At 34.4% G+C, this 25645-nt stretch overlaps 1 protein-coding gene across 14 annotated transcripts in view; it reads left to right on the top strand.

Annotated features, from left to right (window-relative positions):
- LOC144475406 (phosphatidylcholine:ceramide cholinephosphotransferase 2) overlaps window positions 1-20710 on the top strand; it is a 46163-nt gene extending 25453 nt beyond the window's left edge. For 9 of the 14 annotated variants that reach the window (XM_078191789.1, XM_078191707.1, XM_078192140.1 and 6 more), the window contains 5 exons: window positions 8226-8602; window positions 13956-14166; window positions 14797-15071; window positions 15941-16116; window positions 16703-20710. In XM_078191789.1, the coding sequence (XP_078047915.1) occupies window positions 8226-8602; window positions 13956-14166; window positions 14797-15071; window positions 15941-16116; window positions 16703-16858 (1195 nt within the window). In that variant the 3' untranslated portion in view covers window positions 16859-20710. Of the gene's footprint in view, window positions 1-1054; window positions 1229-7940; window positions 8065-8225; window positions 8603-13955; window positions 14167-14796; window positions 15072-15940; window positions 16117-16702 lie in introns of those variants that run through there. The other 5 variants (XM_078191539.1, XM_078191625.1, XM_078191456.1 and 2 more) reach the window with 3 other exon arrangements.
- The last annotated feature ends 4935 nt before the right edge of the window (window positions 20711-25645 follow it).

Raw genomic sequence — 25645 nt, 5'->3', positions numbered from 1 at the left:
GAGAATGCGACTGTTAGAATAGCAAGACTTTAATGAAACACCATGACAAAAGTCAAAGTGAAACTTATTATTTAATTATTTATGGTCACTTATAATGCCGAAAACGTATTTCTGCGTGCATTTTTAATTTGAACACTTATTCAAAGAAACACTACTATTCGAAATGCTGTTTCATAAGTAAAAAAAAAGATATCGATTAGCTCCAGGCAAAGTTACCTGGTTCGTTTGAAATAAAACAATTCAGATTTAGTTAATTAATACATAGCCATTCTAATATTGCTGTTTAATTAATAAGAGATACCAATTTTATTTTTATATCTCAGAACAGTTATATATAAACTACAGACCTTTACGTATTTATTACACGAGCACATTTTTAAATTGCAATAAAACTTAGCTCCAATTATTTCTTTTTTACGGTGTGTAGTCTTTCATTTGGCGAATGAAACTGTTCTTTAGTTTCCCTAATCTATTAATAAATAGTTAAATAATGTGTAGATAGGACCGTGAGAAATTAACGTAGACTGTGCTGCACAAACTTAAATATAGTATACAACATATACTATATTCTACTAGATCTTAAGATCCAAGATACCCAAACTTTCTATCCTTTTACCCTGTCTTCGCCCTGAGGAACATGCGAAGGTTGGAGCTACGGTCCTGTAATTACTCGTGTACATATGTTAATTGTCTGCAACGTACAGATCGACACGTCTGATTCGACGGTACGTGAATAACACGATGACGCGCGGTTATAATTAAACTGGCCGAACGCCGCCGCTGGTCAACAAAGAATTTATTGTCCGCCGATGAGAGGCTTCCGCGGATAGTTCGTGCACGATAACGACGCGACCGGTATTAGGGTTAAGCTTGGTCGTTAGCGTTGTCGCGAATTCATACGATTGCGGTTATCAAGCCGCATGCAAAGTGGATATCGGCGTTCCTAGTTCCTACGATTCTCCGTGTAGACTCACGTCGATCCGTTTATGCGCCCAACGACCGTGTCTCAAGCTTTTAAGGTTCCAACGTACGTCTAATCTGAGGATGGCACGGTATCGTGACTGAAGTGCTTCTAAAATTTTACTCGATGCGTCACAATAACCGATCCTTTCTTCAAACAGATTATGGAGTTCAAACAGCTGCGCAAAATTGTTACTATCATCTCCGAATCGGAAGAAATGATCACCGTTTGTAACCTGACTGTGATACTTCGCTTTCAAGAGAAAATGTAGGTGTACTCAATACACGGAACTGGTTCTGGGGTATTCAAACAAGAAACGAGTCTTGGTTGTGTACATTTTAGTATTTGCTTCTTTTAAAGTCTGGTACAGGTTTTGCACGCGTTATTGTATGAACAGGTGATTTTGAAATTCGAAGATACTGAAGATCGTAATTTTACACTGTTTTATTCCTTATATGAAATTAATCTTTAACGATTATTGAAATTACGTAAAACACTTTCATCGGAAATCATTAAATAAATTTCTTTATTCCAGTACATAGTAACATAAATATTGTACCAAATCTAAGTAAATTTAATCTTGTAGCTTTCATAAGGCAACACATGTCAGTCACTTTTAGCACTTGGTATGGTTAATGTTAACATAACGGTTGCAAAATAGAAATCTGATACTTCAGGCCACATGTTTAATTAACACAACGTGTTGTTCAAAGACATCGTGCATTAAAGATAACTGAAACGTTACTTAATATGCAAAAATGATTCATTCCGCAGCAGTATTCTGTGGTTCAGGAGTGTAAATGATAGAAGAAAATGTTTTGTGGGAGGAGATCGTCACTTTTCACAGTTTGTCCAGTGTCACGATTTATTAAAATTCACTTTTCAATCTTAAATTTAATTAATTTAATTTTGGAATAAAATTTATTGAATCTGTCTCATAGAGCGCAGAATCGAATTAAACTCTGTAATAGCTTCGAATAAGCAACTCGTTTGCATTTTTCATAGATTGGTCAGCCACGAAGCAAATATTTCTGTGATTAGTAAATGTCTCCTTTGCGAGTGGCCTTCACAGAAACCAGCGAAAGCGAACGCTTTAAGGATAACGATATCCAGATCGATCGTTCCTTGTTGGAGATATCTTCAGTATGCGTCCCAGTTCCTTGTCCCTTTGTTATTTCCCACAATGAATAGAGATTACTGTACAATAGGACAAAATACAAAACTAGATGAAAATAAATCTTAATCATCATGTACGTTATTTGTGCTAACTTGTACGTGGTCTATGTAAACGGGACACTTCAAACTTTCATTTTCGGACGTTCAACGGACGTCTTTTGAGCAAAGGACAGTATATTCTGACATGACTTTCTTCCATCTCGATTGCCTATTTGTCTCAATGTGCGTCGGTTGATCCGGGTCGTAAAATTCCTCAGGTTTCGACATTACGACGTCAGAATCGTAAAGGTTTCATTTCGTCCGTTTATCGGAGCCCAGAGGTCAAGACTCTGTAAACTCGTAAAACGATCGTATAATAGGCCGATGTGAATATTCTTTCTTACGTTTCCTCTTTCTCGGAGAGGGCCATTGTAACGAACGGTCATATTTAAATAACCTTGACAACCTAACCCATGTTAGGGGAAATGTAATTGGTGTCAGATGTCGATCTAGTTCGTCTAAATAATTCCGTGTAATTATATTACTCTGCTAGTCACAATGACATAGAGCGCGATAAAATTATAAGTCCATTTTATAATTCTTTTGTTTATATATAATTTATAAGTTTATCGCATAAACAAAAACTTCTTTGAAATGTCTCATAACTCATCGTTGCTGCGAATTTTACAAAATTCACTTTATGACATAATATTTTTTTCATACCTGAAATTATTAACATCAGAGGTTTAATGTGTACAATCGTGAAAAAAATCATTAGTCAAGTGGTTAATATTTATTCTTCACAATAAAGATTGAAGTGCAGTCTTATTTTAATAAGCCATTAACGATGACGGGTGGAAGAATTAATGAGATGCAATATCATTTATTGATAATTAATATGCTTGGTATTAATCAAAATGTTTCCTACAATTAGTAAATTTTCTGTTACAACGCAATGAATAATGGATAACAAGCCCCAAGGGGTGTTTATTAAATGTTAGGTGCTTATACATAATTTAAGGTTGCCAATCTTTTCTAATGAGTAAATTAGATTAGTTTTGAGTCTTTTGACACTTTATCTGGTTTGTTCTTCTCTGTCGTGAAATAGAATTTCTTATTTCATTGTGGATTCATTGCTTTAAATAAGAGTAAGTTTTCTATTAGCTTCTCGATTATTACTTCTCAAAACAGTAGATTTATGAATCAGTACATTGTCGATATTCGGCTTCTAAGTAAATCCCGATTTTCTTTTTCGAGTCATTGGAAACCGTAAAGGTTTCTGTGAACAGCGCAAAAAGAAGTGGCTACCAAGTCGTGCCAACACGGCTTTTACATTGATGTATGAGCAAAATAAAATATAACCTATGACTCACTAATGTGACAAAACCAAGATATAAAATTCTTCAACAGTTCTTATTTGTTTTTTGTTTCTTTTACTATTTTCAATAATTTTTAATACTTTGCAATAGTTTTTAATGGTTTTTAATACTTTATAATAGTTTCACATAGTTTTCGTCGATCTTTAAGTTGTTTTTGATTGTTTTCAGTTTCTTTTATATTTTTTGTATGCAAATAATAATAATGTAGGAATGTAATAGTAAGTTTATTTGACGCCGGCCCGTATTCTTTGACGTCGCGCCTCTTGGTTCTTAGGTATTATTCCTTAAAAGCTACATTGCCCTTACAGTCTAACTGAATATAAATGAATCGGTACATTTTGAATCCGTTAAATAATAAAAATTATTACAAATATGTCGGTAAGTACATTTGAGACATATTAAATGAAAAAAATAGTTATGGCTAGCGAAATTGGACAAATATCCGTGCGTCGATGGAATTTCCTTTGCTTATCGGGTCGCATAAAGCATCGACGGACTTAGCATCCAACACGGATTATCTGCGTTGAATTTATCATGCGTGCAGAGTGCAATGGGACCCGCCGACGTAAAGTCGCCTGTCCACCCACGCATAATTTTTCATGGCAGCAGTTGAGCGTCTACGACGGAAGCGAATAAGAAGTTGCACGGCACTTGAACGGGCGTTAAGATAAATCAGCAATTAACCATGATTCGAGTTAATCATTACAAAGGAACGCAGCCCTAGTTAATTAAATTCGACCTGCGGCCGGGCAACCGACGGTTTCAATCATTTTCGTGCAAGCTCATCGAGTCGAGCGATAAAGTGGCCGCCTCGGGGCCGGCTTCTATGGAACACGTCATAGAAAGGGACGGGAAATTAAATTAACGGGAAACCTTTTCCATGAGTCCTCCCTCGATAATTCTCTTGGGTTTCTTTCACTCGGCTCTTCTTTCATATTGATCAGTTTATAATATTCAATGATATTTAATAATATCAAATTATGATATTCTATTGGACTGAGCATTTTGTAAATTTATGTTAAAGTTGAATAACTGAAATGCAAAAGTACGAAGACCTTATAAAGTTTCTTATAATAATCTTATTAAGTTTTGTACTGCAACAATGACTTAGACTTGTTATGAAGCTAGATAACTAATTTAATGTCTTATTTGATAAAGGTAAAGTTAATTATGCCCGAAAACAAACCAAACACAGAAAATTCATTAGAATTTATTAACGATATTATACGAATAAAATTTTATTTGAATAATGTCCATCACTGATGTAGAGGATGCTTTTCATTCGCAGGATGTATAAAAATAACTTCTCTTGATTCGGGAAATTCTATCTTTGAGATGGAAGTAAAAGATAAGAGGGAAGCTAGGATTATTCACCGGTTGCACATAATTTTCTGCCGTACTTGTAATTACGGTTCTCCATTAAACGATAACGCGAAGCAGGAAAGGATATTTAATGAACGGGGAAACTTTTTTCGTCTTCCAATAGTTCGTTCTGGAAACCTGTTTATGCTGGTGCTTTTGTGCATCGGCAAGCTTGCGGTATCCGTTTCCTGCGAGCAATCGCGAAATGTCCTCGTGCTATTCACAGCCTTCGTCCAGATATCATGCCTCGCCCATTCGCGATCTTGGGGAAGCCTGTTCTTGAAGCAGTCGACAAGTATCCTTAACACGATAACCTTTCGCTTGCTACGAGGATAACTAAAAGTGGAACGTTAGAGCGACTGCATCGTTGAGCGCGTCAACAAACCGGCTGCATGCGCACTGCATGTTCCGTTGAGCGATAAAAATCGTGAAAGATAAGATAGATGGTTATTGAATTTGTGATTTCATAGGAAGTTGATTACGGTTAGGAATCATTAAAACGATACCCGTGAACGTACGTTTCTTTTCTAACAGTGAAAATAAATATAGCGGTTTGGTAAATTAACTTCGTTGGTATAGTTTATATGCTCGATGTGGCATAGATAATGCTGTTTGATCTAAAAGTGAAATGTAACACTTGTCTACTGGGGGATCAGGTAGGAAAATAGTATTAATCAAATTGGAGCAGTTAGGAAGTAGACTGTAAATGGTTGTAGAAAATGAACGTATGAAATTATGTTGTGGAGAAGAAGATTAAATCGTTTAGTTTGCGATGAAGAATCTTTGCTGAATTCTGAGAAAACTTGTACATGTTTGCGACTTATAGCAAATGTAACCAAAGTATTGGTTAACGCTGTCTTAATTATAAAGACAACTTTGCTATGCTTTTCTCATGAAACTGTTTGGATTTTGGAAATAATTGTTTAGCTTAATGCGATAATAACTGAATGTATAAGATTTCATAATATTCGTATAAGAATCTTGCTTTTGTTTTAAACAATGCGTATATTTGGATAATGAATTAAAGAAAAAAAACTAAAAGTGACACGAACTTTCTTGATTACTTAACAATTGTACCGCTACTGTGTTTTTTACGTAATTTATATAACTAAACTGCTGTTGTTTGCACAAAATAAACATTTTCTGTATCAATTTTAAAAAGAAATTGAATAAATTCCTTTTTAAAGTAATTGTAATAAATTGAAAATAGTACAATAGCATTCTTACAATATTTTAATGATTTTACTATATGCTTTATATTTTATTCAATCAGTTTTCTCGTAAATGGATAAAATTTGCAATTATTTGCATAGCAAATGTTAGCTACGTTTTCAATTCCAAGAATAATTTTCGCAAATTGGTACAGAATATTGTGTCTGTATTTAAAAAGAAAATGCTTGTCACGATGTTTCCTCACGCATATATGTACTACTGTGAACAAAAAGTAAGGTGAATTTGTTTATAAAATGTAAATTCTTTATTTATTCTTACAAATCAATTTCATCCCCTTCAAAGTAATCCCCGTCCGATAAAACGCACTTTTGCCAACGCTTTTTCTAGTCCTCGAAACAGTCGGAATAGTCTTCTTCCGGTATAGCCTTCAAGACTTTCTTCGACTCGGTTTTTATCTCCTGAATCGTGTCAAAACGGCGTCCCCGCATTGGCCTTTTGAGTTTGCTGAATAGCCAGAAGTCGCACGGAGCCAAATCAGACGAATACGGTGGTTGCGGAACGATAGTAGTCGAGTTTTTGGCAAAAAAGTCGCGAAGAACCAATGCAGTATGACATGGTGCATTATCGTGATGACTTTTGGTTGTTTACAAAAACACGTGTAACTCGGAGATAATTAAACCTTTTGACAAAGAGACGCTTAGCAAATGTTATAGACAGTCCTGCCAACCTAGGAAAAAAAATATAAAAAAATGTGAGAAATCAATATAATTCAGAAATCAATGTGCGATCGTGTTTTGTAGATGCGCGCGGTGGGAACGATCGTGTGCGACCTTCCTTTGTTGATTCCGTTGGGTGTGCTCTGTCTGTTGCTGATATGTATTCGCCCATGTGGTGCGGACGTGTGTTTAGATCAAATTATAGTTCTTCTTTAAACGTTTATACTGTCCAATAAAGCAGCTCGCTGACAACAAATTACAACAAAAAAGAATAAATAAAGAATTTACATTTTATAAACAAATTCACCTTACTTTTTGTTCACAGTGTTATATTGAACATGTTCTATGAGTAGGAGATAAATTTCGATCATGCAACAAGGAAATAACTCGATCTTGTATAACTATAAATAAATACTAAATTAATACTGGCGTACCGTTCTCATCGTATTTGTATAGAATCTTCTAGTTGCCTAATGTAAAGTGACGAGATAAGATCGACGATATCAGTGTTAAAAAGTATGCAGGTTTCGGATATTTCATATTATTTAATTATTATTATTTTATTATTTCTGCTGAAATAATTACTGAACGAACGTGGGTACCGATGTAATTGCAGTAGAGACCAAAATTGGGCACTGTTCAAGAAAGATTTTATTCCAAGAATTTACTTGAAATATTTTTCATATACAATATTTTCCGAAGCATTTGTTCGAAATATTATTTGAATAATGTACAACTGTGGTACATTCTATCCATTTTCCAAAGCAATATATTTGAAGTCAATAATAGCTGTTCATACCATTTCTATGTTGAAAATCTGAAATAATAGGTGTTGCGTGGTCAATTATCATAATATTAGGCATTTTTTTTTTCAATACATCACAGTAGTGCCAGTGTTAAGTGATAGTTTGCAAAATAACGCCTACAGCTTCTCCAAAGTACGCTAAACAAAAAATGGCTCTGAAAATCTCCTATCACATCGCATTCTAATGCAATAGCTATTTCACATGTTTAAATGCATTATTAGCTACAATTTCGATGCATGTACATATATATTCATCACGATTAGAGAAATCTATTGGATACTTCCGATGGCACGAATATGTACATTGACGAAACTTGTATCGTTTACTGAAATCTGTGAAATATTTCTTATGGTATCGAACATTACCAGATGAATCAATTGTTTAACAGGCAATATCGCTAACATCGAAGTACCATTTATGGAAACTTATTCGAGTCTTGAAATGACCGAGATACGAAAAACCTGCTTCTCACTCTCCAACATACTTTGCTCCGATTCCTCGAACGACAGAAGGTCCGTGTGCATTAGGGTTCCTAGAGTTTTCCATGGAATTCGCGATTTTCCATCCTCGCTGTCGCTGGGGATCGCGGAATCGTTCGATTTCCTTGGAAAAACGATGTTGTTTCCGCTCGGCGTTCGGCTGTCGCGACTGCACGCGTGTTTTCTGTTCACAGGATGGTATTGGACCCCAAGGTCAAAAGTCTGCATAGCGATTACGGAAGCTTCGATCGACCATTGGACGCCGGAGAGGGTCACGAGAGAGACGTCGAGGCGGCGGTTGATGGAAGTAGCAACGGAATGGCACAATCGAGTGACGTTTACCAACGGCAGCCATTGTTACCTGGTGCACCGACCAAGGGGAAGGACAAGTGGTCAGGGGTGGCATCCGGCTCGGACTATTACGTGGACGAGGAGGACGAGAAGATCGACAGCCTCGGTCGACATCCTGGGATACCGAACGGATCCGGGAATGGCATCGTCAAATTGGACATACCTGCCCCTCTCCGCGAGGAGCCTCGTTTTCCAAAAGAGAAATGGAAAACCTTCCTTGGTAAGCCATTTCTTTGTACATCGTCGATAAATCAGAGGCTGAGTAATGAATCGGGGACCTTTAAACCCCGATTTAATCAGGGACTGACTCTGAGTTACGGTCATAAGTTTAACACTAAAACTATCTAGCAGTCAAATTGACAAATATGCATTGCTTCATAAACCTCGGATCAAATTTACTTAGATTTTGTACACTTTTTATTATAGTAGTTACTTTAATAATGCAATTCATTGTATCAATTTCCACAGAAAAGTTTTTATAATTCTTATAATTGCAAAATAAGAAACTAATCACTTGATCGTGGTAGATTTAGTCTTAAGACATATTCTTAAACTACATTATATTTTTGATATTTCGTAACACGGTTAAAGATTTTCGACTGCAAGACAATGCCTTAGATAAATAATGACGAGCTTTGTGTGTTCTAAACATTGTATAGAAAATCTTCAAGTTTTATTTACCATTAAATACAGTGTGAATGTACTTTTTATCGGCAACTTTAATGACTATTTTCCTTTTTGCAACGTAGATGAAGACCAATAAAAAGCAATACGTATAAATCATTTTCCGGAAACTACAACTCCAAGAAATTTCAACAAAATTGTATGTCCAATGATCAAATTCTGCATTATACCATGTATTTTCAAAGTATTTCGGAAACCAGTGGATTCATTTTCCTACGGTTCATTCTTCACACTTAAAAATTTGTACATTATCTGAACACACTTTTTTTGTTAGGTTTGAACTCGCGTATCTAATCGTCACTGGCAGATGGGCATTCCGAATGCGGCTCGTCATCTAATGATTCATTTCTTCCTTTAAACCCCTTTAACAACTTCTGTGTGATTATTTTACCAGTAACATCTTCTCCATATATATATATATATGATATAATCATATTGTTTAAACAATTCTGAAGCTTTGATTCTTTCATCTGTTTTATCTGTATATCTCATCCAGGACTGAACATTTCAATTTTTATAAAGAATTCTTAATCGGTAATTTACCTCTTTGCTCTACGATTTTAACAGAGAAAAATTGATCATTCAAAAATATTTTATAATAGTAAAAATATAGAATACATGATCGATGAGTAACTTTGTGATGTAAATGATCTCATCAATCTTTTCGAAAAAGATGTCACAGGCTATTCAATGGCAATAAACAAATTGTTTAAATCAGAACAAATTCTAATCGCTGGAGTGGTTGCACAAGTGGGTATTTCGTATTACAAGTATATCCAAATGATAAATCGTTCTTTTATAGATCGTTCTTATATAGATCGTTTTTGATGGGTGTGAGTACTAATATCAATAGAATGAACATAGATCGAGTAAACACTGCAGTAACAGTTCGCTATACTAACAATCAATATAGTTGACAAGAGTAAAACGTGGCAAAAAAAGTCTTCGAGGAAAACTGAATTATATAATTTCTTTAATCGAACGAGACAATTTTTAGGCGTTGATAACTGAAAAATAAAATTTTTCTCCGATTTAGAACATGTTAGCAACATTTATATCTAGTAGATTATTTATGAAATCTACATTGCGAATCTGATACAAGGGGTTAAAGTGTACAGAGTTCGTTTATTCTAAAATTTATAACTACGTGTTATGAAGCGACCTGTACGAAGGGAGAAGGAGAACTTTTCCAGCAATTTAGTCGGCAATGAACTTTTTAGGGCAGTTGCTCGCGCGCAATTCGTTCGCACGACGGGGTGTCGATCGAGATCGAGGTCATTGCGTGGCCTGGTATTCGCTGTGGATCTGTACCAAGCTTGATCCAATGCGGTTGATGCGTTCTTCAATGATGAATCGGACGCGACCGATTCATCAGAACGGGAATGTTGGTTTCTTGTTTAACTGGATGTTTTATCTCTTACGATGTTCCTCACTATAGCAGCGGAACAGACTAAACCGTATTAAGTATATTTGGTAGTTCGAAATTTTTTAATGGGGAACGAACCATTTTCCTTTTAAAGAATCATTTAATTATATCTCCTGAAAAATCGTGTTTGAAAATACAATTTCATCAACTCTAAGTCCATCGTTAAATATTGCACACATATTACGATCTATCATATCAGTACTGTATTAGTATTGAATTAGATATTCAATTGTTTGTCATTTTTTGTCAATAATTTTGAAATAATAATTACGTACTTAACATAATTTTCGTAACAGTCTTATCAATAAAATCCTTTCCGTCTATCAGTTTTGCGAATTAACATCAGGTATATATCTTTGTGTACTGTGCAATATCTGTTTGTTCACATGCATACCGCAGTTGCAAAAGCAACGTTATCGATGTTCTTTACAGTCTGTTTTATGCGATTCAACTACATGGTCTTCGCTACCACATTTTTCTTCATTGCCCTACTAATTAATTCATAATGACTTTCTCTAGTTTTGTACCCCTTTATGGTATGCTATTTCTGTTTTATTGCTCTTCGAGTGTTTCGCTTCCTTAAATCAACATTTTCGTAGAATATGCAACGAAAAACAAATATTGTTGTTATATTTCGTGGTTTAAATGATGAGTCAATAAAGCGGAATATATTTCCCGGAAACCGCATGTTACATCATCGTTCCATTTTAAACAATGCATTAAACCAGCCTAATCAAATTACAGCATTTTATTTATACCTATTTCCAAAGATTATTTTAATATTATTTTATAGCGTATAATAAACAAATATGGTTACTATATTTTGAGTTTTTACTTTACTTTATTTCTTGTTAATTAATTACGTATTGACGTGTTGTAAAAATTTGAATGCCAGGGATAGTAATTCTTCTAACAGCTCAATTACTAGACTCCCTTTGTATAATACAGCATATAATCGATGTTTAGCCGTTGGCATAATAATTACTTATTCCTTCTGAGAAAATAATACACGAAATTACTTTTAAAGTTCATTTTTTCATTAGCGGTGCTCCAGATTACTCTACATCTAATTCTTTTCCTTCGCATTCGAATACGAAAGCCACTTTTTTCATTCCGTTCGACTGTGCCTTTCTTTTGTTTTGAAAATTCGAGCAGTAGGTACTCCTGAAAATATACTTTCTCGTGTGAATGAGGTTCACAATACTTTTTAATGGTGGGACACGTGCACGGAGATGTGTACAAGGCGTAGGATATGCAGTAATTAAAAAGATTCGTCGCAACGCCTGCCACTACTACGACAGACATTCGCAGGAAATGGCGCGGTGCCAAAATTTTGTTCGCCGGCGCATTTTCTTCCTATCAGGCGGAGGGGAAACGCTTTTGAGCGATCGCCCTTAACCTCGTTGCTACGGCGAATTTCAGATAAACAGAAGATTCGACGAATTGTAGTTGAAAATTTATTACGTCATTGCGAGAATGCCAGAAACTTTTTCATTTTAGTTAAAGAATACCGATTTTTAGGACTTTCATTAAAAAATCTGCAAATTTGCATACAGACCTATCATATTTGTGATATATTATTTAAATTGGTTTTGATACATTTATCTGAGGATACAGTTTGTATCGATCATGGACTATGACATCTGTCCCAATGTTCATTTAATATCAAAAATCACAATTAGGAAGTTAATGATACTATTTTTTAGAGGAACGTTAATGTTCAATCGAAATATTCGATTTTACTTATAAAGTACGAGGAACTCGTGGCAATTGAATAGAATATGTGCAACTTATTGTTTGTCTGTAGATGAAACGATAAAGGAACTATATTTTAATGTGCAGGACAAATTTTAAGTGTATCGGTCGAATACTTTCCCTTTTAATCTTGTCAAGCACTTACTAAAGTGTATTGTCGATAAAGACCCGTTTGAAGTTTTCCAATAAGAGTATCTATTTGCGCAATGTGCTACTTTTTCCATGAGCTCATAACTAACGTAAAACTTTCGAAATGTAATTTCTATGTGTGCCACTTATTAGTGAAGCAAAACAGAAAATCAATTTTTTAAATTGGATAAGCTACTTCTCTTGATCATCGACTGACTATTTGGACAAGTTCCCACACATTTTTCACTATTTATTAATTTATTATGTAATAAATAAATAGTGATACTATTGTTGGGTTTGATTTTCGTATATGTAAATAAACGAATGTTTGTAGATATTTTGGACTGTGAAAAGGTTACAGTGAAGCCATACACCCCCATCGATTGATACTTTTTCAGGCGATTTTCATTCACCTTACAACGTACTTTATTAACTGCTGACGTAACGAGTGTTCTTGTTATATTAGTTGTGTCATTTGCAGTTATTGATCGTTCTGTTGTTACCCATCCACAAAACATAAGGTAATATATCCTTGTATGTAAACAACACTACGCAAACAATAATGCGAGTGACTCATATGTACATATGACTTTTCTCTTCTGTATAGCATTATCCTTTATTCTTATAGCAATATTTATACATCAATGTTTATAATTCGACACCATAATAAGCAGTTATATAATTCCTTAGGAAGTAATTGTTTAAATTGAATGACAAAAATAATTATTGAAATATGGCCTGTTAAATTGATGAAGAACCATTTTGTGCGTCTTAAACTTTTCTATACTCCAAAATGTATTTTATTTTTTTATATGAAAACTTTTGCCATTAGGGATTGGATAATGTATTTTCTTTTGATAAACAAGAGGAAACAAGTTGAAAAATTATTTCAAGTTGGACCTAGAAAGTTATAAATGAAAAAATACATCATCATCGTAATACAGATAAAGAATAATAGAAGAACATGTGTTTTGTAGTTATAGTGGAATTTCGATTATCTGGCCCTATACAAAAAATTTATTTCGATTTTGATGCGATGTTTAATGTTGTTTCAAATACGAAAAATCAGGCTCTGATTAAACGTAATCTCATTGTATTTACAATGATATATATTTATTTCAACTACGACTCAGAAGAAGTTGAAAAAAATATATAGGACCGAATTCCACCAACCCATTTACTATATTAACGCTTTCACAGAAATATGAAAAATGCGTTTCCTTTATTGGCAAAAATGATCCCTTCCTATTAGCTCCAATTTCCAGGAAAACAGGGGTTCGAGCCTGGCCGATTGTAAACAAATAACGCCACCTGACACCTGTCACTGTCTCGTCCCCCCGTGCTCGTCACTTTCGGTTACGCTTATAATGTATTACTCGAGTATAGGAATTCTACGGATATATTAATAATATAATAATACCCCTTTCTTGCCCTTCGACGGAAACGACAGCAATTTTGCTCTTCTAAACCATGAACAGTATATACAAGTGTTTTATTTCGCTGGTAGTCAAGTAATTTGTTGCGTGACTATAAGAAATAGTTAACAATAACTTAACGGGTAGCATGGTTTCTGTTACAGCATTTTTATTCATGGTCGTGAACTTCATATTAACGACAGCGTCCCTTGCAATGGTGCACGAAAGAGTTCCGGACAGAAATACATACGGGCCGTTACCAGATGTGGTATTGGATAATATTGCCGCACAGGATTGGGCCCTTAATGTGTCGGAAGTTCTAATTATGATACTCTCCAACTCAGCTATGGTTTTTATTATTTTCCACAAACATAGGTATGTAAACATTACAGTGATTGTAGTAGTTGTCAGACAAACGTGACATGAGTATCATCCACTATTGTTAACGGGAGAAATGAATAGTATAAATGCATATCTCATCTAAATTTGTATAATATTCAAGTTCGTCAAATGATAAATGAGAATTTTCAGTAGAATAAAACATGACTTCTGGACATATTACGTTACTACAGTTTTAATTATGTACGTTACTCAGATGTTTAAAAAAGTATAATGTCTTATCTTAATTTATGTAATCTTTCCAGTTGTTTCAGTTCCAGTAAACGATAAACGTGAATAAAATTACGTGATAAGGGTTTACTTCAGGAACTATATCATTCAGAGATTCGTTAAAAGAAAATTACTAACTTTATTAAAATATTATTAATCCACTTGAGCGTTTTTACTTTTATTTATTTTCGCCAGTAGGTGTTTTCTCTAAAAATCATTTCATATTTTAAATATTTTATGAATTATATTTTATTAAATATAAGGGAATATAGAGTTATTCACATTGCTCATAATAATGCTCATTATTTACATTATTGTCAGATACCGAGTGTACCAATACTATTTTGATTCATAGTAAGAACTTACTGCTGTACTCATGACTGTATCTTGTTTCAGGTTTATCGTTGTTAGGCGGGTGTTTCTTTTGATGGGATTGTTGTACATGATGAGGAGTGTCACGATGTTCGTGACAGTACTGCCGGTAGCCAGTAAGACGTATTTCTGCAGCCCGAAAGCGAACAATACTAGTCCGCTTCTTGTTATGAAGAGGGTTCTGCAGCTCATTTCTGGCTTCGGCTTGTCTATTAATGGCAAGCACACTTACTGTGGGGATTACATTTACAGCGGTCATACGGTCGTGCTTGTACTTAGTTACCTGATTATCGAGGAATGTACGTATTTACCCCTGTAATTGAAACGTTTGATTGTTACATATATTCCAGGCAACAGCTTCCACTGTGTAGAGTTTCAGAAACTTTTACCGTTGTCAAACTTTTTGAAGTTTTTCGACCTCATTACAGTCTTTGTGTGTTGAATTTGTAAACATAGTTGCACATTCAATGAAATGCTAATCGCGAGGCAGCGTGTTTGTGTACTCGTGGCATATAAGCCGTTATTATGATTCAGCATATTGGAAAGTTTGTCGACGAAAGTTTGCACTTTTGAATTTGATGGAACGTTATATTGTTCAATAGTACAGTTTTTAATCATATTTTCAAATGTACCTTTTCTAGATTCGTTGTCTTATTTAATATAATTAAGATGATTTAGATAAATTAAAATTTATATTTAAAAAAAATATAATTTATAAATTATCCGACCCTACCCGATCCGTAAATTCGGGTACCCGATACATCCCTAGAGAAATTAAAAACAATTCATCTATATTTATCAAAGATTTTTAGTGTTATTATAAAATAACCTAGGTATATTGTAACTTGTTTCCATATTCGACGTCTAAAAAGTAGAAGTAATTCTACTATATTTTTTTAAACTTCAGGAATTTATACGTTCGTGCATATGTTATCTGATTGGTTAGATAATAATATAAATCAATAGTAAAAATAAATTTTTCTACTGCACTGCCTTTTTATGCAAAAAGTTAAGCAAATGTAAGAAATTTCGTTCATTACCAATTTTGACACGGTATTCTACTCGTCTTTGTCAAATTTTACGGAGAATTTATGTAATAACCAATCGTAAAATTTATGGTCTTGATATTATTAAATTGCAAGTTTTAAAAGAAATTATGAAATTGTAGATTCTCCAAGAAGATGTAAGCCAATTCATTGGCTAGCAGGCATAACGGTTCTCGTTGGGGTAGTAATGGTCTTGGTAGCCCATGGACACTATACTGTGGACGTCCTCATAGCTTACTACGTAACCACACGCTTATGGTATATTTATCATACGTTAGCCAATAATTCGCATCTTAAGGTAAGTGAACATATATTACCTCAGAAAATGCAACATATCATAAAACTTTAATTTTCTACAATGAGTTACGTCTCTTATAGAAATAAATGAAATAATGTCAGGTTGGTGCAAAGGATTCTTGTTTTCATAAAATGTTGTGTAAAATTTTATTGCATACATTGAACATTTTTCAGTAAAATTGAAGAGAATTAGTTGAATAACGTATCTGAAAGTCATACATTTAGAAGAAACTAAACCAAAAGCTATGAAAATGTGAAACTAAAAGGAAATTGGGTTCCTGAATTTAGCTGGCAGTTATGTCGTTGGACAGTATTCAGTTCCAAATGTACAACTCTAAGAATCTTAACATATAAAATATATGACTTGGATTGCTTTCACAAACCATTGGCATATGTATACGTACAATTCGTATTAGAGATCCAAATGTTTTCCAGCATCATGCCTTCTAAAATTACAAAAAAAAGAATTCTGCTTAACTATTATAGCGAATATACATACAAGCGTAATACGTTCCGTTTGATCAACAAATCTTTGGCACCAACCCAATGGAACAGCTAAATTAATGGAAGTATTTTCGCATTTCCAGCAATACGAACCAAACAACTTCTTAACCCGGCTCTGGTGGTTTCGTATGTTCAAATATTTCGAGAAAAATGTGGGCGGCACAGTGCCACGACAATACGACTGGCCTCTACCCTGGCCTCGACGATTCCTTGCCAAACACCCAAACCGGGACAGTTAATGTTCGTCGTGATCACACGATAGAGGCTCTCAAACAACAGAGTTAATTTGTTGTATTTGTATATATACAAACATATATAAAAGCTTTACTAGAAGAGTGGTACAAGAGATGCGCCCAAACTTCCGTCAAGCTTACGTTTCGAAGTCTTGACAGAAGTTTTCAGCAGTGTTCACTTCCTCGAGAACTTTACGACACGAACGATAGACGACGAAATGAAAAAGAACGAAAAGTAAAAAGAGGGATATAAGAGAAAAATGGAAGAAGAGAACATTAACCATCGGAAGACGCTCGTACTATCATGTTCGTTATCGTCCAATCGCGAAACCTATTTTTCCTTGATTTTGATACGACTTATACATAATGTAAGGGATAGGCAACTCGATAGTACTGACGTTAGTCCTTACCAGGAGAATTCATATTAGATGAACGAGAAGGTATTCAAGAGTTACCGGTCAGATTAGTATATAAAAAAGAAAGAAAACAAAAACAAATGCTTAGATATCTCTATTTTCAGATACTCCGAAATGTGAAGATACTTAGGATTAATCGCTGATTGAGCGTGTTTAACACTCGCGAAACTGTACTAATTGTTAATGTATAGAATCATGACGCAAGATGGTGGGCTCTTTTTTAACTTTCGAACAACGACACGATTCGAGAATTCGAGGCGTCACGATGATGTACGCGGGACGCAATTTTTTTCAGATCTGGACGTCGATTAAATCTTATTTTGCAGAAAATCGAATAGTAAATAATGCAGAATATTTAAACACAAATGAGATCTGTATTCTTGTAATAATTGCGAAAGATAAGTCTTCGCAATTTTCTTATAGAGTATTCTCTTTATTTCCAAATTCTGTATAAATTAATTTTTATGATTGTCTACTTATCTAGATAGAATTATTCGCTAATGATTATTTGAAATTCATTAAAAGACGTCCCGGTCTGCTTCGTATGCCGCGAGACCTTCCTATTGTAGCTACGTTTCAGCGTATTATTAATCTCAATCGACTTCCAAATATTAAGACGATGTCGTTTTTTGTAATTACCGAGAAACAAACAAAAACGGCGGCATGCCTTATTCCGATGAAAGTCAGCTGAATGCGTATTAGAATCTTTGTGTTTCAGGTTGGTCAATTATGGTTCGTTTCTTTCCAGTTTGTACAACCGTAGATAAACTCCTTGAAAAATTGGTATCCATTATTCTTATAGAATCATCAAACGAAATTGGATTATGTGTTCTTTCTCGAGCGATCGCGCAATTTTCGTGGGACCAAGCAGAGAATAGAAACACAAAGCAAACAACAAAAAAACATGAGAAAAACGTAGAACCGATTGAAAGTAACCGTTCTTGACGAACGGATCTGTTAGTAGCAATAGGCAGCGTTATTAGATTCCTCAAGAACACAAACAGTTAAGCGTTTCAACTATATTAAGACACCGTTGCTCTAGTTTTTTGTTTAGATGATGATTTTTTATCATTGTCATTCTGAGAGACTGTAATGTGTTCTACTCGAAAGGCTTACGAAAAATAACTACTTATTATGATCACGCGCTACTGTGGCGCTCGACCTTTCACCGATCTATTGTGATAAGAAGATACTATTGCGCAACTGCGAAATTCGTGATTCCTCGGAATAAGGACGTCTTTGCATTCTGTATACACACCAAATGTTGTCACGCGTACACGATATGATGGAGATGCGAACCGTGTGAGGAAGAGCAACGTGTGTGAACACTGCGGTATCGGTGCCATTGTTGCAAGCTCAAGAAACCATTTCTATCTCTGCCAATCGTTTTAGTGGTATCATATAGAACATACAAACTTAAAAAGAAATAGTTTTTAAACGATACAAGCAGAAATTTAAAATGATATTATGACTAACAAACACTGCAAATATTGATGCTGTATAATTACTGAATTATAAAGTTGATTAGCTTTTAAAGTTGAAACACATGTTTGCAGTCTAGCGATTATTTTTCGATTGTGATAATTGTAAATTCATTAGTACAATTTATAATTTATACGATTGTAAATATAATAGGCTGCAAACGTTCGTATAAGATCAGATTTTTACAGAAAAGTTTAAAGAAAAGAGAAGGATTCACAAACAATGGTACTGTTTTTGTATTTAGAATCCGAGCACTTGAATTCGTCGTACGGTTCTCTGATCCATCGGTCTTCTACCATCTCGCTATTTCGCGATACAATGATTCCTTGTGATTCTTGCCCCGCTCTAACGTCAATGAGCGTCCTCTTCAGTTTCATCGCCATTTCATCTTCGAGCTACTAGCACAAAAGCTTGGAGGCTGCTCGATCGTGCGTGATCCAGCACGATCCAGTGATCATTCAGTGAATCTCAATTTATTCCGTTTTCGCGCGGGTACGTTCGAATGAGTCCAGTACAATAGGGGAGAAATTGAATGATGAGGTTTGAAAATTTCGAAGTCTTGTGCATAGTTTAAGCGACTTTAACCAGCGATTTGTTGTCCTCTGCACACATGGTTTATTATTGTTAATGCTCGTGCAGAATTTTCGTTAATCGTCGTGCGAGTAATCCGCGTGTTCGATGGACGCCTTTTTTCGGCATCCCTCTCGATGTTACCATATGTAAAAAAAAAAAATAAACAAAGAGAAAAAATAAAAAAAACGAGAATAAACGTAAAGCATAATTTGAATAAAGATCACTTCAAGAAGCGTTTCAATGTGATCTTGTTCTTTCGTTTGAATTTTATTCTTTATAGAAAGGTAAAGAAGGAGTGTGAGAGAGAGAGAGAGAGAGAGAGAGAGAGAAAGACATGGAGAGGGAGAATGCGCGTGAGAGAAACAGAGAGACCGAGAGACCTCTGTGGTGCCGAAGGAGAGCGAGACGAACGTGGACGGAACTCGTCGGCTCTTCGCTACATTATAATTAAGTCTTTTTCCGTCTGTGATGATAGATGAGAATGAGTTGTCGCGCGATTAATAAATCGTAAAACTTGATCTATACGATGTACTCGACACACGACCACTGATATTTCCTCTTAACTCTCTATGGACCAACCCACTTCTATTGAATCCGAACAAAATTTCGTATTTGATTCGACAAAATTTCCTAATCTATTTATAGCTGAATTCATTGCCTGTTTAAGGACGCTGAAATATAGAATTTTCAATGTGTACAGTGTCACTATTTTCTACGGTGGTTTTGAATAATTCAATTTGATCGAACGAAATTTAATCCTTTATAATGATCCAACGAAAAGTGTGCTAGGTTTCATTAGTGGTGTCTTTAAAAATCTTAAATTTATATTGAAGTCTATTGATAGAATTTTTGATGATTATGCATAACAAAGAGAATCTTTTAAATAATTGTAGAAGAATCTGTTAGGGTGACCTGTTCACGATTGACATTCCTACTACCGTTGATAAATTGATTAAGAAATCTTTAGCTGTTCTGAAATAATTGTTGGAAAGCGAGGTGTCAAGATGAACAGATCAACAATATTATCTGTTGATACATCACAACCAGAGTACATCCTGAAGCCATACTGGACCGTAGGGGGTTAACACTCAGATGCGTGTATTCGATATATTTTATTAAGATTAAATGTGGTTCGTAGCAATCCTTGTACGACGCAACATTCGTAAGTGTAACGCGAATCATTCGAGTATGTTTTTTAATGTACGTGTCATAGAGATCGCGTTAGCGCATATTAACTGGACTGTGGATAGCGATGCAACCGTGCGTCGACTAGTTTACAAATTCAATCGTAATATCTTGGAACTTCGTTTTTTTATTAACAATTTTATTATACGTCCCTGACCACCCGAAATTTTGTATGCATATTATAATATTTAATTGTATACTTTTTGTGTCTTTAATTATTTGTATCGTCTTATTCCGAACATGAAGCCAAAGGATAGGGACCTCTAATCGACCTAAGTTTCGCTTCGAATATACATCGTGGATCACCGACGATCCACGCAGCGGGGAATGCGGTACGAAAGACATTGAAATTATATAACATTGTTTTTATTATTGTCTGTATTTCTTTATACAATCAGCAAATAAATGGTCGCGGTTTTTGAAACAGTAATTAACTGGAAGAGTATATTTTGATGGTTTTGAGATAGTTTTAAATATACTGAGTTCGATCAGATGCTCTCCAAGAAATATATGAAGTCCGCAGTCCAATTATTGTTAATCGGAACAAACTTGCTAGATCGTACGCGCGAACGCTTACGTATATTTGTAATAAAAGTGTAGCTGTTGTTCCTTTCGGTTTGACACGATCCTCGATCAGGCGTTTAGAAACAACGTACAACCATTAGTAAGAGCAACTGTCACAATCTGCCAGTGAGGTATTAATAAAAAATCGTAGTAAACTTGAGTCAAAAAGGTGAAAAGGTGCAAGCGCACGCGCGCTTTCTGTACCATGTGCGCTTGAAGGTAAATCTAACGGGGCCGATAAGCTTTGTGTAACCATGTAAAGTTGAGACAACGATGTATGTATTAACGTAACAAATTCAGTGGCGACATAAACAGCAGCTTGATTTTTCAAAGTTCTTAAATCTGGGATTGTCTTTCAAACATTTTAAACATTGGTCCTAAAGCAATTACTGTCAGTGCTGTAGGTATAATGACATCGAAAAATAATTAATTAAAAATGTTTTTTGCTGATGGTTTAAATATCAAAGTATATTATGATTTAGGGCTGTATTAATTCTTTTATTGTTGCTTTTGGATGTTTTGCTGTTTACTTTTTGTGACGTTCTATGATGATGATACATATATAAATTATGAATATAATTTAATTTATTAATCTTAAAAAAACTTGTCAATGTTCTGTTTCGTGCTGTTGTCAAATGTGGTTGCTTTGTAATTGTGTCTTTTAAACATATTTTTCACAAACTCGGGCGAACTGACAGTACCCATTGTCAAGACAGTGACTTATTGATTCGCTATATTGTCACTCCTAAGTGTACACGCGCGCGTGCATGCACAAAGTGGGGAACATTATTCACACGCACACGACGAAGGGAGATTACGCTTCTTACATGAACCGGAAGGATATTGTAATATAGAGAAGATTGTTATTCGTGGTACAGTTGATAAGGAAGTTAATGTTACATGCCAGAACAAATCACAATGGAGAATGAAATTCTTTTTGTACAATGTTTTGTATCATTCCCTTAATAAGTCGATTTGAAAAATTCGTCGATCAGATGTGATTTTAACACTTGTATGACCATTGCAAAAAGAATTTCTTTGAAAAATCGACACTATTTTCTTAAACTCGGGTGCTACATTGTTGCAATTAATTTCATTACAATATTCAGTTGTTTTAGCAATCTTTAAACGGCGGGTTGACAAATTACGTGAGAGTTTTATTGATTAACATTGCACCCATAGTTAATATGAAAGCTATTTTGAAATTGACGAATGGCTAAGGTGTTCTCTTTAAAAACAAAATGCTTTCATTTTTTAAATGTACATTATTTAATTATTTATTTTACGGGTTGCTTGTAAAGTTTGTTGCTATGAAAAGGTAAAAATTATCTTGAAAGTTATTTATTATTAACATGTTTGAATTTCTTGATGACGTATGGATTTGTAATTGTTATATACTACTTTGCATTTATTTTTTTACCGAATCTTGTATAAAGTTAAATAATAGCTGAAAGTATTTGGAAAAAATTTGTGTGCAATTAGTTATCACTTTCTATTTGCAATAAACACTATAGCACTAATAATTTAATGAAAGTGTTATACTGTTGAGGTTCGCAAACGTAAACATCAATGTCGTAATTGTAATTGGTCAATCGTACATTTGGTGCTACACTTCTAAATGCAATATTTTTGTAAACGAAGTTTTGCATGAACTCTTCCCTTCGTCACATGTACCACGAATAACGCGTCAATGTAAAAAGGTATATTATTTGGAAGCTGAAAAGCTAGAACAGATCAGGGAATAGAAACCGAAATATTATCGCTGAACATAGTAACACTTGCTTATGAAGCAAATCTTTTTATAAACAAATGAATTTTGTTTGATATTGTAACTGAAATCAAAATCCTCGTATGATAACCATAACTATTTCGATTTCAATTCCCTATAGTCGACGGATCGTTATCGTAATTAAGAGGATGATGATAAGTGAAATGAAACGAAGATTTCGTAGGCACGCGCACGTACGCACGTGCGACATACTGTGTATGTGTGTTTATATGTATATACATATATATATTTTTACGTGTAGATATTTTTTGGTAAATTGTTGCAATAACCGAGCAATACATATATAAATATAAATACGTGTTGTAAATACAAAAATAGCTGGCGAAAAAGCTTTTCATCGCCCACGTAGATACTTGTCAGACTATTTGTGGAAAAGAGGAGGGTAATTCAAGAAAAATGTAGAGACCACTTTGTATCGATACAATGAGACATATAATTTGTTCGATGATCCGAGCCTCTACACTACTCCTATGTTATCGATAAGTGGTTGATAATTTTAGTGCAATTTCGTTCGATTTATTTCTTGTAAATTTTGTACATAGACAGTCCGAGTCTTCGCGATTAATTTTATTGAAAGGATTTGCTATTTCGTCCTCTTCGCATACTTACAATAAAAGGCAACAACAAGTTGTATTCGATCTTGTTAATTTATACTTATATGTATATATATATAATATTTATTACGTTTTTTCGTACGTTAAAATATGTAATAAAGCTGCAGCTGACATTCTTTGCAACAACTGCTTCCGCTATTGTTAACCCTCCTGCCAATTTTTTGTTAATTTGTATATTACGATTTATTCCTTATGTTATGTGTAGTTTATTTATTAATTGTATTTCTTTAAAGTTTATTTAAGTTTATACTTATTTACGTCTATGTATCATGAGTTTACATATTTTTCTTCGTCGTGTATAATTTATGGCCTTACCAAAACCTTGGAGTTATTTCGTCAGGTAAGTCCAATTACAATTTTAATAATGGGAGGAAGCTTCCTTAATAACTTAATGTTCAAACTGAATTTTTTTCATAGCATCTTTGCCGTGACATTCAAACACGCTGAAAGCTTCTTTGAAAAATAAATTGTTGCATGTGTTAAATAATTAAAAAGAATAGAAATTATTGATCGCCATTGACTATGCGATCAATGTGAAGCGAAGTCAATGCTGGAGGCAATTTTCGGTTACTCGTTCGTGCAGCACTATTATTCAGTCAATTTCGCTGTAACAGTAAGGATTACTAGAGGAAGCAGTTAGGTTCCAATGGGTTCTTTTTTATCAATGGTCTGGCCAAGAGTACATCTTTAGGATGTCAACTACTGGCCTTCAATTCAGTCCTGTGGTTAGCAATGTTCATTCTCTTACTCTTTCCAAATACATATTCCCCTTTCATTTATCATTCCTTTCGTATTTTTGATATTTAATGTCACGATATTGACTTCAACGTGTGTTACCTTCTCTCAATTTAAACGAATATTCATTTCTTTTCAATTTTAATATAAACTGACTCCAATTTTCCTAAAATCAACTTTTAGTTTTCTTTTCAGTTTTAATTCAAAGGGCCTAGCCGAATGAGATGATTAGAATTATTGTGTTTTGCCAGCGTCATATTTTTCCAAAAGGAATGCTTCGCGAATTCTGAATGAAATGAATCAAAAATCTATTGTCAATAAATTTTTATCTTCTTGAACACTTATATAACTGTTTGCGGAGATAGTACTGAAATTTCCAGAGCCGAATTTATTTATTCATGCAAGAGTCCAAAATTTTTATAAAATGGCATTTGTACATTAAAATAGATCATATTTCGAGTATATAATTATTTTTCCGAAAAAATGCTAAGTTTACACCATTCACTTGCAACATTCTTTCATTCTCTCGCGCTAACATTCAGGGCAATACGATAATTAGCTGGGCTTTATCTTGCTCTACTTGTCGAAATATTACCTACAAGCACATACATTCGAAACATATTTTAATGTGCATTGGGGAGTGTTCGTAAATTTTCTGACAAATGCGGTCGATAATCCTAAAAGGCGAAAAGTACAATATCACGCCGTGTGTTTCAAATGGAGCTCCAGGCGTACGGATGCGCGAGAAGAGTGAGACCGCAAGCAGAGTAAAATGAGATGATGTCCGTGTGGTCACTCACACGTAGAGCCTGTTGGGTTTATTCTGCCTCCCTTGGTCATCTCTTATTTTCTTTCTAATGTAATTCCGCGAAGGTGGATGCGTAGTAGAATAGTGGGGATAAAAAAATTCTGGAAATGGGAAAAGAAAAAGTTTTCGAATTGAGACCTGACTGTAACTATTAGCGGCTTTTCGATGTATCGATAGGGGTTTCAATTGTTATCTCGTTTGTATTTGACGTTTGGTGGCAAAGTTCATTTTCATTCACTAGTAGAAAAATTAGCAAGTAAAAGGAACCAAAACTCATAATATCCAAAATTCCAAAATTAAAAAGACAATGCATCAAAATTGATAACTACTGCAAACAAGAAGCAAGTATGCGTATTTTACATATATGACTTGGTACAAACAGAACTGAAACTGTGTTCTTTGAGAAAGTAAGATCAATATGTCTATTCAGATATTCACGAAGCTTATCAATATCAGAGTATATAATAACGGTAAAAATAAATTTATAGTTTCCTAATATCTATCCTCGATAAATTTCGTAATAATGGAATTCAATATTTACATACATTTATACATTATAAATTGCTCTGTAAAACTTTGAATTTAGACAATTTGTAAATAAGCATTCACCAATTCTTAATTACTTTT

This window comes from Augochlora pura, chromosome 1 (assembly GCF_028453695.1).
Source record: "Augochlora pura isolate Apur16 chromosome 1, APUR_v2.2.1, whole genome shotgun sequence".
Taxonomy (NCBI): domain Eukaryota; kingdom Metazoa; phylum Arthropoda; class Insecta; order Hymenoptera; family Halictidae; genus Augochlora; species Augochlora pura.
This window is presented reverse-complemented; position numbering and strand designations above follow the sequence as displayed.